Raw genomic sequence first — 15,494 nt, 5'->3', positions numbered from 1 at the left:
ACGTCAATAAAATGGCAAGGTCACACCGCCGGGCGTTTGACGGGTCCCCATTGACCAATCGTGCAGTATTGTTGCATGTAGATCAGCCAGATGTCTCGCACACTGGTTACTACGATGACTGGTAAGAACCACAGTATGCCTCCAGTAATATCAAGGGCGATGAAGCGAATTTGCAGTGAGAAGTTACGATGAGAAGGGGTGAAGTTGCGATGCGAAGAGACAAAGTCGCGATACTTCACCTCATCACCCTTATTTGCCATTATAGGTTACAAATGTTCGATTGTTATCACCGGGAATGGCATGAAAAGTAACGTCACGAAAATATTTTCGTAAAAATGTCAGCATCGTCTCTAGTGAAATTATCATTGAACATTATTATTAACTTACTGGCCACAACTAAGACTAATATAATCGCATTAGTCACAGGTCACAAGTAAAGAAAGACCTGATTAGTATACTATTCAGGCAAGTGACACGCATGCAGTTTTCTAAAAGGGGTATATATTCACTTAAGCATACATAAAATGCAACTATGCGCTGCTGTGTACACTCTGCTGCATTCTACTTGATAGTTACGGGTTTCTGTACAGTGCTCATAAACCCATGAAGGATAGAATTCGTCTCGACTTTCTCAACCATCCATCCAATTTACTTCACACATGCTGGTTGCAGAGTATCGGACTTGCTGTGTGGAGGATTCCAGAAATTGTCCCATGCAAATTAGGTGATGCGATCATAAGCCCAGACACAAAAGATTAGGAAGCCGGGCAACCAAGAGCTCGCATGTCGGGGACTAGACTGTTGAACAACAGCTCAATGCATAAAATACGGAATCAATTCCGCCATTCATGAAGAAACACACCCTCATGTTATTACCTTTTACATGTATGCAAACTAGAGCTCAATACAGGCAGCTCTTAAGATGCCAAATCTGGTTTCAATACCCAATAGGCTAAGTTGTGAATGTTTGTAATTGAGGGTAATTAACACATGCAAGATATCTCTGTTGAAACATTCCTGTTATTGTGTCATTGTAAATTGTATGCAAAACCAAAATGCAGTACTTCGTATATAACATTTACCTTAATAGCACTTTCATGCTTATCCGATGTAGATGCTTACTACTAGAAAGGGATTGTAAGTTATGTTCATAGTTTCTTTACATTTGGATTCTTACTCAACTCCATTATCATTTTACCAGAGTACCAGATTAAACCCATCAAGGCAAGTTAATGAAGAACTTTCCCTCACAGGATTAAGTTGATTGGATCTACCATGCCAAATATTTTAAAATCAACATCCACTATAGTAATGCTTGTTACAATTAAATTGGCTTTATTTTAACCATTTTCCGTAACTGGGCCCTGCTTTATACCTGCATGGTGTACCAGTTAAATCTTGTTGACAACATCAACGCAAACAATGTATTTCCTGTAATTTATTTGTTTGGGGGTTTCACGCTGTAATCAAAAATATTCATACGTATGTCCACTGAGGACAGCTCGTGGCGGATATTTTCCCTACACTACGGTATTAATCTGGTTACCTATAAAACAAGGCTGGCTAAATGATCAAATGATGAATTACCATGCTTTATCATAGATGTACTTCATGTGCTAATGCAAATAAACAACAGAACTGAAATAGACAGCACCAACGAGTTACAGAATGAAGTCAATTCAGATGTTCACACATCCAGTCCAACATTTATTGTAAGAGATGGATACAACAGGTCTACCAAAATTTTTGAATGTTCTGTACAATGCAAATCATGTGTTATTTTACTAACTCTTGCTTATTATGTGTACACTTTCGAACAAGGTTTCTTCACATTAAATAGTTGGTATACAAGCCACCATCTCTCCATCCACCACGGTCCGAAATCGGAGAGGGTCACTGTCTTCAGTTGTGATTGGGCCCCTAGATAACGTACACTGGCTATGCAACCTCGTTCAAATTCAAACCATAATATGTCTATTACACAGTCTACTGTCATTAAAAGGCAAACAAAATTAAGAAAGCCATCATCAAGCAAAACAATCCCATGGCTTCAGACAAGGCGAATCCAAGAATGGCGTAGGAAAAGAGCTGCTGTTTCAATGATGGGTTTCGGGCATAGCCAATAACTAAGTTACCGAATACACTTCCTATACCAGCTCCTGAAAAAAGTAAAAGCATATTTCATCAAGCATTTTCTTGACTTTCATAGGAGTTGGTAAGTTGCACTTTTCTCTTATTACATGATTTTTCTACATGCAATCAATGTCCAGGTGACAATTCAAGATCTCTAATATGTGCTTGTTTTTATTATTATTATAATGCAGTGACCACACTTCCTGGTTCAGGTGGCAAGTATTACAAACAAAATGACATTTCCTCTATAGCCTAACACAGGTTCTAGTGTCTTAAAATATTGTAAGTATTAACGCATTATTTTTTGCTGAGGTTTACATTCTGCACTATTCAATTTTTTTTTCAGGCACAAAGCTGCCACTGAAGACAACAAACGGTTAAAAGACACTCGAAACACTAGAAAAGGTTACTTGTGTGTATTAGCACAGCCAAACTAAGATACAAACAGCAAATCATTACCTGAGCCTGCAGCTCCCACTGTTGCTGCTCCAGCACCAATATACTTGGCTGCCTGGTCAATGTCTTGTTGTGTAGCACTAGTTTGGAAAGCACGAACCTGAAAGAAATGTTGAAATCTTTCACAGAGCATCCTTGAACTTTACTAAATCCTGTAACATCATTTTTCCATACATTAGGTGCGGGTCAATTTTCTATCGCTCTTTCAAGCATTATACAATAACTATTTAATTTCAAGTAATTTACCCATATGAACATATGAAGTCAATGCGAGCGTGCAACTTAGAATTCCCCACAAAGATTCACCATCATAGTCAGTCTTCAAATGAGCCAATACTTCTGATGACATATACTCTAACTTTAATATGAAGCTCTACTTAAAACATGGTGAATTCCACCTCATCTGGCACATACCTGGTTCTGTAGTAGAGACATCAGGTTTTGGTTCGATGAGTTTACTCTCAAACCAGACAGACCACTGTAAGTAGCCAACGAACAGGTCTGTGAAACATTTTGTGTGGACTGAAACACAACCAATTGTTCATAGTTTAGCAAATGACCCTTGACAAGGCAAACTAGTATACACACATTAAGCCTGAAATGTTATTTATCGCATTAAGTTGACCGATCTCAACCTAGAGCTGAATCATCTTATTGTATATGTACCGTCTTTTTCTAGATGCGTGACCAAAAGACTTACAACTAAAAACTGGATTTTTAGATCATGCAAGCAGAGCTGGTTTGTTGGCTTTACTGAACTAGAAAAGATTCTCAATGATTACCTACTTTACAACATATAGGCTATAAATGTGGATTATTCAGATCTTCCTATTTACTGGTATCTAAACCCAATAAGCAGAACCATTTTAATTGGGTCAATAAAATGGTGCATTTGGACACCTGCAAAAGGTTTTCTCTGTTCATAAAAAGGCTGGGTAAATTTACATTTGGAGTTCAGATGAACTTGAACATCCCTGTGTACTTAAAATACTGTTACACGAAGGGCCTATCACTTACAGTAACATGGTGGTCATTAAACTTCACAAATTGTTGCCATCAGCCTCTCCCGCTTACCTCTTGGTGGTGATTTGTGATCAGACTACTGCTGACTGGTCTTAACGCAGAAGAACTTCTCTGCACACCCTGAAATGAGACATTTAAATGTATCATTCACACTGTACTTCCTTACAAGACGACTCCGAGATTCATAAGTGATATTTACAAACTGACATTAGGTTTGCAAAATTCAGTTTAAATCTTAATGCTGTGGTTGGAAACAATATTTTCAGTAAAAACTATTTCAACAACCCAAATGTAACTGTACTGAATTTAGGAAATTTGAAGAGCATGGCAACCTCTTCCTCTTTACCTTCAGCAATATCAATGGATTTCAAAATAAGTCATATTCACCTTGTTTTGAGGACACAAATGACATTAACTTGCAGCAAAATAATGTCCTTGACTAGGGTGAAGCACACACATAACAGAATAAAAACACTCTTGCCAACATGTTTTTTAAGCCAGTAAAGTTCAAAGAATTAATTTCACAATCTAGAACCTTTTGAGGTTATTTTATTTGTCAAATGTTCCTTTCACAGCTCATGAGGTCACAGGGCAGAGAGTAATACTTTACAACGGAAACTGACACTTTGTGAACGATGTGCTACAATCCATTTTTGACAATGGCTTAAGTCCTGCTTCACACTACTGTCATCTCAGGATTAAAATATATGCCTCCTCCCCACTGCAGTGGCTTTTACATGTATACACATATGCATATATACGTAAACATAGCTGTAGATTATAGGTTTCATGGAGTTGCAGCCTTAACAATGATCAGATAGACTTTCGCCCATCTGGCAATCTATATAGCCCTAATTGTGTGCACCGAAAGAGATAATCAAGTCATGTCGACACTATCACAGTAAGAATATTTCTTTTCCATTTAGGTACAGGCAAAACATACAATTCGCTGTTTCTCTAAACCAAATGCACACTGCCACAAGTCAGCTGTTCCATCCATTCTGACTTAAAATAAATGACTAAGCAGCTCAATACACCAACCAGATGTACCATGCGACTGTTATAAGCCTTCCAGTCAAAATGTATGGATGGAGAGACTGAATTCAATGGCATTTCGTCTCAAAAAAGAAAAATTAGGATTGTACGCCATGCTAGTAGATAAATGGTAGAAAAATCCATTTCGTCCACGTCTGCTATTGTACAACCCTCATTAAACAAAGTTTTTATTATTATTATAATATTGCTACACTGAGAGCTTCACCGTCAAATTCTTCATTTCTGAGACTGAGCTTCATATTTCACTGCTTTGCAATCCAGGAGCAGGAAAGTAATAAGAATGTATCTACTGCTCTGTATGACAAATGACACCGCTTTGGGTAGCATGAACAGCAGCTATATGTGGACCTGCTAGTGTGGATTTTGTGAACTTTTGAACTAAAGTGCAAGGCACCAAGTAACAAGTCACTTGTCTGGTTTATTACAGGAAAAAATACAAATGTAAAGCAAGCCTTCCCTACCATTTCATCATATCACAAATTTGTTCTATTACTGAATGTGCGTTAGCAAGAAATGACGCCCATGGCTTAGCCCCGAAAGTAACAACATGAAGTCAATAACAGAATACTGATGAATAACAATTCACTCAGAGATAGTGTAATGCTAAGTCTTAAATTCTAATAATCTTAATTGTTCTTACAATAAGCATCTCATAAACCGATCAAAGATTGCCTTTTTCAAGGTCAAAGGTTGGTTTTACAAATCTAACGATTAACATAAAGCTCAAATGCTAACAGTTAAGACTGTGAGCATTCTGGCATTTGACGGATTTCAAACTTCACGTAACCCGCCATTCTGTACATGACTTGGGGCCAGCATCCGTAGATTACCGGCGTTAGCAACATGATCATACTGGGAGAGGAAAATGGCCGACGCCGGGTGTACAATATAAAAGAATTGCACTGGGAAGAATTTTCTTATTCTGTTGGAGGAGGCAACCGGTTCCACCTGTTACATCAATGACATCACATTGTTTTAACACTCACCAAGCACCTGACAGATGGAGCAAGGTATCTTATATTGGAGTACATTCTGAAGTGTCGTCTGTATCACACGGTGATCTGAAAGACACCCAGAAATATACACGTAAAAACAAGTGCAGACAGGCAAAAGGAATAGTCTACAGATTCTTAAACCATATGATAAATAGCACTGAACATGTTAATTGCTTAAATTTTACAAATCTGTGATAGGATGGTCAGGACACAAGTTGCTTCACCAAAGATTGAGCTTCACCTTGCCAACGATTACCTCAGAGCCCGGCGAGGAGACGGAGATGGCGCATGCGTGCGCACTCCACAAATTTCCTTTGACTCGTACATTGCATGAAGATTAGTTGCAGTCGGAAACATTCAAGCCTTTGACAGATGAATCAAGGGAGACCTCTAAAACGGAAACTAATAATCGGAAACGAATTTCCAGTCCATTTAAGAAAAATGTGCTGACATAATGTATATTAGTAAATATGTTGTTGCTATTTTTTTAAAATATGTATTTAATATGTGGCAACAGTTGTAGTAGGCTCAAACCATTCAGATAAGTTTAATATATGAAATTAATATATATGTTCAACACAGACGGTTCAGTTTTCAATATTTCACATTCAAAACACATAAAAAGCCATTCAATGATTATCTAATCTTTCATTTTTCATTCATTTATTGAAAATTCATGTCTTATTGAATGTGTCTTGAATGTGTGAATTGAATTCTGCTGAATATCAATACCAGTTGAAGAACACGTCTAGCATGATGCCACAAGAGCGAGTCATTCAATACAATAGATAAAAATATGACATTCTTTAACTGCTATTGGCCTGTGGTGAAATACATTATTTTCTTCTTTTTTTCTCATGTGTGGCTAGTTATATCATATCTACATGCCTACCCTGCTGAGTTCATATTTATGTTTTCTCTTAGATGATTTTTTGTTTAATATTTGTTTGCGAATTTTTTAACATTCATATATCTTATCTGTTTGCAACTGCATATTTCATATTATTGTATGTGTACAAATGTAAATATGCAGGCCCAACAGGACTTAAAATTACTGATCCGTATTGGGGGGGTTTCCGATGTGACAGATGTTCATCGTCACAATGTTCGAGTCAAAAGCTCCTCCTTTTAGGGATGCCCACAAATTTGGCGATTTTGCGATTTTGTTCGCGTAATGTTTCTGAATTTTTTTCAGAATGCCTGTCCCATATCGTTATTTTCGAGAAATTCTCATTGGAAATGTAATTGACTGCTTCGAGTCGTACATTTTCGGTAAAGTCCGGCCCGATTCCAGGGGTCGCTTTATGTAAATTTCCAGGAAACCCAAGGCTCGTCCCGTATGCGAGCAAATGGCTGTATTTCTGGTGAACAACTGTAAATTTACGGGCTGTGGATTGACTTTCCCAACTCTGGGGGATTTGATACAACACATAGAGGACACGCACATTGGTAAATAGTTGGACCAGTCGTTAAGAAAAGGGGATTGGAAGGCCATATAAAGTGATGAGGGTCATGATCTCTACATTGTTTACATTTGTGCATCACTCGTGGGTTGTCGGCAGTACCCCGGATGTTGAGTAAACTGTCACTTCGAACAGCTGATTGCAAGAGCTTACAATAACATGCTTACAGATTCGTTACCATTTACCTTCATAAAGCTATTTCGTCAGGAGTATTGTAGTAGCGGTAGCGTCGTTTGACATTTGAGTGTTTTGATAATATTTACCAGGTTTAATGTTGCATGTAATAATTACGATGATGACAATATTGCCACCGGAATTAAGTGATATCAGACATTTTTCTCAGACACTGACAGAAGACTATACTGATTGCTTCTGATTCTCATTGATTTTCAGTGTGAAACAAAAAAAAAATGTTTTTTCTGTTTTTGTAAATATTTGTAAGGGTAAGTAACATCATCTTAATAATGGTTTCAATATTGGCAGCCCAACGACATAATTCATAAGATCAATCTAATCCTATTTAATTAGTTTTCTACGTTCTATACCCCATATTAATATTGGCAGATTGACCCTCTTGTGCCATAAAGCTATGATATCACAAAGAAACATCAATCTGTTTTGTAACGTTGTATCTCACCTTGAAAATATAGGTGTGGAAATATCGTGGGTAAACCTGCAGTGCATAGGCATGGTTTCTAATTGTGGATATAATTGTAAAAAGACTGCAATAAAACTGCCATTGATTGCCTCCTGTGCTGTAGATACTGATCCACGTGTCCTGGAGAAACAAGAAATTCAGCAACCAGCAGCCTTGTCCCTTAGTTACATTCTAAGGTAAGCATTTCTGCCACATTGAACTCATATTTTAGTGAACTGGCTGAGGAGTTAAAAACAAAGCACAGCACTATAAATGGATACTACCCGCGCAACCCACCTTAGCATTAGCTGTTTCATTCATCTGATAGTTAATACAGTTTCTCTGTTTTGCTTGATTAAGTTATTGTCACCTTTTACTCTGTTTCATAATATGATTAAATTTATAATTAGCTACAGGTATTAATAAGATTATTTCATGTGAATGTTTTATGAATTTCTTTATGTTTACAGGTTTTTCACAGATGCTGCCCGGAAAGAACATGCAGAGCTTAAGCGTAAACAGGTGACATTAAGGACTCAGTCCCCTGCTTTGTCAGTACGAAGTGTAACTCCTACAGGTATGTGTCCTGCTAGGATGGTTCAGTTATCAGCGCTCTTTCAATACAAGGTGTACCCTAATTCTTCAACCATTTTGCATGTGAAAGAGCAATTGTCAGTGCAGTTTATGCACATTTTGTATTTGATTTTGGAGACAAACCTGCATTGTTTGGATTAGCCAATTTCAGAGCTTCACAAAAAGTATAATTTTTCCAGTCTACACCCATTTACATTCAGAATATGCTTGAGTAAACGCCTTGCAAACAGGCAAAAGATTGATGACTTTCAGTGAGCTAACCCTACAGGTAAGTGTCCTGCTAGAGTGGGTTTAGTCCCCAGTTTCTTCAGTACTAAGCGTAATCCCTACAGGTAAGTTTCCGCTCGAGTGGCCCAGTCCTCAGCTTTGTCAATATGAAGTGTAACCCCTACAGGTAAGTGTCCTGCTAGAGTGGGTTCAGTCCCCAGTTTTGTCAATATGAAGTGTAATCCCTACAGGTAAATGTCCTGCTAGAGTGGGTTCAGTCCCCACCTTCGTCAAGACGAAGTGTAATTTCTACAGGTAAGTGTTCTGCTAGGGTGGGTTCAGTCCCCAACTTTGTCAATACGAAGTGTAACCCCTACAGCTAAGTGTCCTGCTAGAATTGGTTCGGTCCCCAGCTTTGTCAATACGAAGTGTAATCCCTACAGCTAAGTGTTCGGTAGGGTGGGTTCAGTCCCCAGCTTTGTCAATACAAAGTGTAACCGTTACAGGTGAGTGACCTACCAGGATAGTTCAGTCCTCTGCTTTCTCAATGCAAAGCAAAATCCTTCATCCCCATACTCAGCAGTGTAAAACATCCTCCTCACTGCATGGATGGATAAATTAGATTTCAATTCATAATCAAGCTCTCACTTGTTTGGCTTGCAGTCGTAGTTCAGGAAATGTGTCAGGCACCTCAGAGATGGTGGTGGCTGTGAGTGTGTTTCTTGTAAAACTCGTTCCTGTCTACAACAAAGCAATCCAAAGCTATCAACTCTTTTGTTCTTTCCTTCATTACATCACAATTATTTGTGTATGTGCGCTGCACATAAGCACTGCAATAATCCCATTTCCAGTCTTGAACGGTGGATGGCAGCAACCTGCAGATGGTCATGGGTTTCCCCCGTGCTCTGCCTGGTTTCCTGCCAGATAGGCCAGTTTAAGAGCCCATTTGTCATCTGGTTTCTAAGCTTTGTTATCCAGTGTGATCTTCAGCTGGTTTTTCCATCCATTGCAGGCAGTGAGTTTGATGATGAGGACATGGTGAGTGATGATGACAGTGATGATTCGTGGACCACACAAGAAGAGTTTCCTACAGAATTCATCTTACGCTACAGCAGCACAAAGTTTGTATCACACCATGTTATAATGTTTGTCTGACAATGTGTTGTAGTGTTTGTATCAAACCATTTCACAAAGTTTGTGTCAGGTCATGCTATAGTGTTTGTCTCGCACCATTTCACAAAGTCTGTGTCAGGTCATGCTATAGTATTTGTCTGACAATGTGTTGTAGTGTTTGTCTCACACCATTTCACAAATTTGTGTCAGGTCATGCTATAGTGTTTGTATCACACCATTTCACAAAGTCTGTGTCAGGTCATGTTATAGTGTTTGTATCATACCATTTCACAAAGTTTGTGTCACACCATGTTATAGTGTTTGTCTCGCACCATGTTGAAGTGTTTCTATGACAGCATGTAGTAGTGTTCATAAAACATTGTAACAGGGTGATATTTAAACGCTACCTAGAAGTATAAACTTCGTTCACTGGTTCAAATCCCCAGCTGGTAAGCCCTGCCGCATCATGTTGTAAAGATTGTATACCAGTATGTAGCAATATTTTTATTTCACCATGTTGTAGTGTTTGTATTACAACATGTTAGGATGTTTGCAATGTCTTGTCACATTTTATAAAGCTAGTATCACTGCTTGTTTCAATGTTTTATTCATAATATGTTATGACCTATGAAAACTTTGGCCAAAATGGGAGTCTGTTTCAAGTTTTGGTGTATATACTATAGCAATCTCCACACTCAGTCATATCTTATCAGCACATCTACAGCATTTCATGGGACAACTTTGTGCAATAAATTCAATCACAATTGCCAAATCTACTCTGTTTTGCTCCATTATTTTGCCTTTGTGAAACAAACCAATTTACCTGTATTTTAAGTGAACTCTCTGTGAAATTAGAAATAATATGACACCAAACAGGATACCCTACTGTAGAAAGTTATGACAGTCGGTTATAGAACTAGACCCATAAAATGAATCTAATACAAAGAAGCTCATTCACAGTGCTATATTGTCTATTTAAGTTTTGTGGATGACCTGACATGGAATTAAATCCAGGTATTTAGTCAACAACTTAACCATCACAGTGCAGTTAAGACACTTTGTGCATAATACTCAAAGAATATGTTTCTAATTGTGCTCATTCCCTTTTCTATTCTAGCGTGGGAAATTGTAAAGATGGAGACGTGGACAAACCATTTGCCTGCCCAGTTCCTGGATGTAAGAAGAGATACAAAAATGTCAATGGTATAAAGTACCATGCACGTAATGGACACAGGAAAGAATCAAAGTAAGTACTAAACACAGATGAGAAATGTGATATGTTCTACTGGAGAGTTTGTCCAGTGCTGCACATATGTATGTGAGAAGTGGCAGTCAGACGGAGTTTATTATGTTATGGCAGCTTGCCTGTCTGTTTGTCTGTTCATCCATCTGACTTCTTATCCAGACTATATCTTCATTTGTTTTGCATGTGCTGATTGAACTTTTTTGTGGTCTCCTAGAAACACAGGGGATTTGTCTCACCTCACGTGTACATTTTACATGTGTGCCATTTTGTCAGCATCAACCACATGAATAGGCTTCATGTCCGGGTTACGACTTATTGTTTTGAATGTCAAGATTTATTTTTTGGTGGAAGCATAAGTAGTCTAGCTGGTGACATTGTGTTGCATATCTCATTCATTCATTTTCGTGGTTGCCATGGTAACCAGATTGCCATTTGTATATGTACATGTATAATTTAAAAGGGTATGACTGTGTCCATGCTACAGCTTCAGTTATGTTGCATGTGCTTTTTTATTGTTTGGTAAATACATTGATATAGAATTGATAAGGCATATCCCCTGATATATATAAACTGGGTTAGCACCATGTCTTTGCTTCAACTCCTAGAATTGTTGAATGTGTCATTTATGAGATATCAATTAAAAAATGCTGCTTTGACCATGAAATGTTTAAAATCCCTCTCTTTAGTAAGTATCCAAACATAAAATCTGATATATCTGTTAGGTAGCTTAATTCTGAATATCAGATGTCCTTGTGGGCATATATCTTTGATGCATGATGTTTTTTGACTTCCAGAGTCAAAAAGGCCTTTAAGTGTGCATGTGGGAAGAGTTACAAGACCCAGCAAGGCTTACGTAATCACAGTGTTAGCCATCACCCAGCCACAGAGTTGCTGACCCTCCATGCTCAACACAACCAGACCCTCACCCTCACCAAACCACTGACCCTGCCTTCTCCACTGGTCAGCTCAGGTCTTACCCTGCCCAGCACTACGTCAAGTGTGCTGTCTGCAGCCATTGCCCAGCAAGCCTTAGTCCCACTTGGAGCCAGCCTCACTCCACCTGTCACTCCAGTCCCTGGCCCCACGAAGTTAACTGGCCCAAGCCCCACAGGCCCACCAGTCACTACAACTAAGTCACCTACAGTTACTGTGGCCTCCGTTACAGCTGCATCTCAGCTTGCCCACCTGGCGGAGTCGTCAGCCCACCTGGCCAAGACAAGACCGCAAACCGTTACTCTGGTGGGTGCCGAGCAAAGCTGAAGGGTTCCCCATCCTCCACTGTGTGCCTCAGGGGAGATGCAAGGCCTCACCCAAACAAACGGTCCATAATACAGATGTCTTCAATTTAAAGAGACCATTCTATTTACAGATTGTTATTTTCAAAGTTTGATCTCCGATAGCAATACTCTTGTCCAAGCATTAATGCATGTGTGCAGTCAAGTGATGTAGGATAGAAAGCTAGGATATTCGTGCAGAGGTGAATGCTTATCCTACCATTACAGGTGAACGAGTCATGCTGGCCTCTGATAAGAAGCCTTATAGTAACCATATTAAAGTTTTACCTTTCCTATTTCTGTATCACCATGTATATTCTGTATGATAGTCAAAATCTGAACTAACATGTACTATGTTTGACATACATCTATAAATCATGACGAACTTTTGAATCTCAGTCATTAATACTCACATATTTTTATCAAAAAGCATGACTGTTTGTACTTTTCTATATAACATTTCTTATGGTTTCCTTCTAGAGATTTTACAAGAATCTCAAGTCAGTGACACAATATTGGATCTTTCAAGACATTTTATCTCATTGATATTCAAATCAAGTTGATATAAGTGTTTGCTGTCTTGGCAGTGTGTGACAGTTCGATGGCTGTAAAAGGTATCATCAGTTATCTATTTCATACTGCTTCTTAACAGAAGTAAAATACACTGTTCTAACAGTTTCTTTGAACTGTTATCTTGTCTGCTTTTTCTTTGTACACTTATAATATTGGTAGGCTGTGATTTTTACGAAATAACCATCTTTGTCTTTATATTCTAAACTTGTAGTATATAACTGTGAGTGTAAATCTCTACTATTGTTTGGGCTGATATATCATCTTGGAACTTATTCCAGTGTCTATTTTGTTGAATACGTCCATATGTTTGGATCACTTTTTGTAGCTGTTGTTTTTTTACACATCTGTGCAGTGTCTCTGTACATGAATGGTCACTAATGCTGTATGATTGTGTTTTATTTTGTACCCATAGATCTCATCCGACATGTTATTGCAATGTTTGATAGACAAAACAGTGATGTGTAAATTAGTGTTGGAAACACTTAAGTCATACAACCAAAGTAACGTTTGTTAATTTCACAGTCTTTAATTTCCAGTTTATTCCATCATCGACTGTTTATTTCACTGGATTTTCTTCTGTAGTAAGTATAAATTAATTAATGAAGGACATATCCATGAAGACAACAATTAGCTTTAAAAAGTAGAAGCAGGACTTAAGTTGGTTGATGTCTTTTAATCGAGATTTATCATCTTGATAAAGAGGTTGGGCGTTAATTACTATTTGTTTGTGTGCGTGCATGGTTTTTGATGGGTTTGCTGTTGTGTTAATCACTGCGCCCAACATCAACATCTTCCATGTGTTTTGTGCATATGTATATATGGTAGTGTGTAGAGTGAGATTGAATGTCTTCCAGCATTGTGCGTGTGATAAAGATGAGCCCACCCTGTAAGTTTGTAACTTCTGATTGGTGTGATTTGCATAGACAGAAGAGTCATGCTATGATCCAATTTGATGATGTCTTTCAAGAAAATACCATAAATTAGTCCCATTTTGGGATTCTGGGGGAACCCGCTTTTCAGGTCTAGTGTACAGATCAGATGATGTCAGATGCTAATCAGGGTGCACCTTGTGTGACCATTAAAAAAAATTTGCATTGATTAGTGCACGCAGTAGTTCAAGTCATTGTTCTTCCCAGTTTTGTTGGAGGATATTATTTGTTGTATTCGTTATATTTTTATCTAGTCAAAATACACAATCTGTTGTGTTCCATCTGTGAAATCACAGAAAAACGAGCATCCGAACCCTGATTTGTATTAGTTTCAAACTGCCAATTCTATATTTGTACATGTTTGCACAATATTACTTTAAATGCTTAATCATGCAGTTAAATTATGTTCATAGGGATGGGGTAATTTATTCTAGTGAGCATGTTTTATGTTTCAGATGAAATGTTATGGATTTTTGTCAGTGCTTTATGGGTGTCAAAGCTAAATTAGATAATCCCAAAAAATTCATTTCACGAAGAAGAGTGGATCAGAGTTTTAAGAATTAGAACAAAAACAGAAACGAAAAATAATGAACATTAATGTTTATTTCTGTGTACATTTTGTCATGTAACTTTGTATGTTTTGCTTTTGCAAGTCGATGGTAAATGAAGTCATGTACATGTGTTATAGTTCATGTTGCTTATGATTGGTTGAATCTTGGATGTAAATCGTGTATTAACCTGATGTGGCATAAGGGAATAAAGTCATCACGTGAGAAGAGTAAGCCAAATTACCAGGCTGCCTGAATATAATTATTGGTCAGCAGGTGCAAACACCAGTAGCGCTATATTTCACAGTTTTCATAAACAAAAAATGCCTTTTCTGAGCTTTTCAGAAAGCTTTTCAAAACGTGAACGTTCGTGTTCTGTTATTACATGTTAAAGTATTACGATTACAGCTGAGTACAAGTGAGAACTGTGACTTTTGCATGCTCTCTTTGACCTATATGCTTGTTAAAAGTGTTTTACCTGCATTACTCATTATTCTGTTGAAGCACTGCATGTATGTAGAATAAGCTTTTTTCAACCCACCTTAGTTAATTAAGTTATTTGTACATACCTATAGTTTGTATCGTAATATTTATGCCGTGGCCTAAATGTTGGGTCGTTCAGTTGTTATAGGCCCCTAGAGGGTTGGTACTTAAACTACACGGCACAAATAATCCCCCGTGTTGTTTCAGATAATAAATTACTCTGTCTGTTTGCAAGACTAAAAAGTTCCCGAATTGTTTCTATAGTTTTATCTCTTTTTTATGGAATAGTTTCTCTTTTTGTGTGTGACACCTGGTAGGTAATCTCTCTCGTACAGCAATTCAGATACTACCAGTGATGTTTTTATTTGATTGATGTTTTACGCCCTACTGAAGAATATTTCACTTATACAACGACAGCCAGCATTATGTTGGGAGGAAACCGGGCAGAGCCTGTGGGAAACACACGATCATCTGCAGGCTGCTGGCTTTCTCACATACGTGATGTCTTGAAGTAGACCTATGCATGCAGTCATCGAGATTATTGCAGTAGGTTTTGCCGCCTGTTCTTTACTGTGAATTTCTTGCCAGGACGTTCCCGGATGAGTCCAAGAAATTGGAACCCAGCAATATGAATACGTCCTGATGAGAAGCGCAGTGTAGGACTCAATAATGTATAAAACATGATCACTTCTCTGTGAGTTGTAACGTACATGTGTAGGTTATAGAAACCTTGGACTAATATATATTATTCCCAGTAGTAACTA

At 38.0% G+C, this 15,494-nt stretch overlaps 2 protein-coding genes across 2 annotated transcripts; one reads left to right on the top strand and one right to left on the bottom strand.

Moving 5' to 3' along the window:
• Positions 1–1,686: 1,686 nt before the first annotated feature.
• Positions 1,687–5,949, bottom strand: LOC135479075 (ATP synthase lipid-binding protein, mitochondrial-like). Its single transcript, XM_064758797.1, has 6 exons — positions 5,905–5,949; positions 5,655–5,729; positions 3,664–3,732; positions 3,004–3,111; positions 2,593–2,689; positions 1,687–2,159 (listed from the first exon to the last, which is right to left on the bottom strand). Exons 2-6 carry the CDS (start codon positions 5,697–5,699, stop codon positions 1,996–1,998), a joined length of 483 nt encoding a protein of 160 aa, XP_064614867.1. The 5' UTR covers positions 5,700–5,729; positions 5,905–5,949; the 3' UTR covers positions 1,687–1,995.
• A 934-nt stretch (positions 5,950–6,883) lies between these two features.
• LOC135479066 (juxtaposed with another zinc finger protein 1-like) lies at positions 6,884–14,943 on the top strand. Its single transcript, XM_064758786.1, has 6 exons — positions 6,884–7,112; positions 7,888–7,960; positions 8,234–8,340; positions 9,577–9,685; positions 10,795–10,923; positions 11,718–14,943. The coding sequence occupies exons 1-6, from the start codon at positions 7,013–7,015 to the stop codon at positions 12,181–12,183; spliced, it is 984 nt and encodes a 327-aa protein (XP_064614856.1). The 5' UTR covers positions 6,884–7,012; the 3' UTR covers positions 12,184–14,943.
• Positions 14,944–15,494: the final 551 nt, after the last annotated feature.

Source organism: Liolophura sinensis, chromosome 1, assembly GCF_032854445.1.
Source record: "Liolophura sinensis isolate JHLJ2023 chromosome 1, CUHK_Ljap_v2, whole genome shotgun sequence".
NCBI lineage: Eukaryota > Metazoa > Mollusca > Polyplacophora > Chitonida > Chitonidae > Liolophura > Liolophura sinensis.
Note: the sequence above shows the minus strand (reverse complement) of the source record. Positions and strands in the feature narration are given on the sequence as shown.

What these genes read in the sequence shown, in the direction of transcription:
- LOC135479075 (XM_064758797.1), bottom strand. Translation starts at nt 5,699, where the DNA reads ATGTACTCCAATATAAGATACCTTGCTCCATCTGTCAGGTGCTTG. An exon ending in CTCCATCTGTCAGGTGCTTG is followed by an intron (nt 3,733 to 5,654) that starts GTGAGTGTTAAA and finishes GTCTCATTTCAG; the next exon opens with GGTGTGCAGAGAAGTTCTTC. An exon ending in AGTGGGAGCTGCAGGCTCAG is followed by an intron (nt 2,160 to 2,592) that starts GTAATGATTTGC and finishes TACTTTTTTCAG; the next exon opens with GAGCTGGTATAGGAAGTGTA.
- LOC135479066 (XM_064758786.1), top strand. Translation starts at nt 7,013, where the DNA reads ATGGCTGTATTTCTGGTGAACAACTGTAAATTTACGGGCTGTGGATTG. An exon ending in ACGAAGTGTAACTCCTACAG is followed by an intron (nt 8,341 to 9,576) that starts GTATGTGTCCTG and finishes CATCCATTGCAG; the next exon opens with GCAGTGAGTTTGATGATGAG. An exon ending in GGACACAGGAAAGAATCAAA is followed by an intron (nt 10,924 to 11,717) that starts GTAAGTACTAAA and finishes TTTGACTTCCAG; the next exon opens with AGTCAAAAAGGCCTTTAAGT.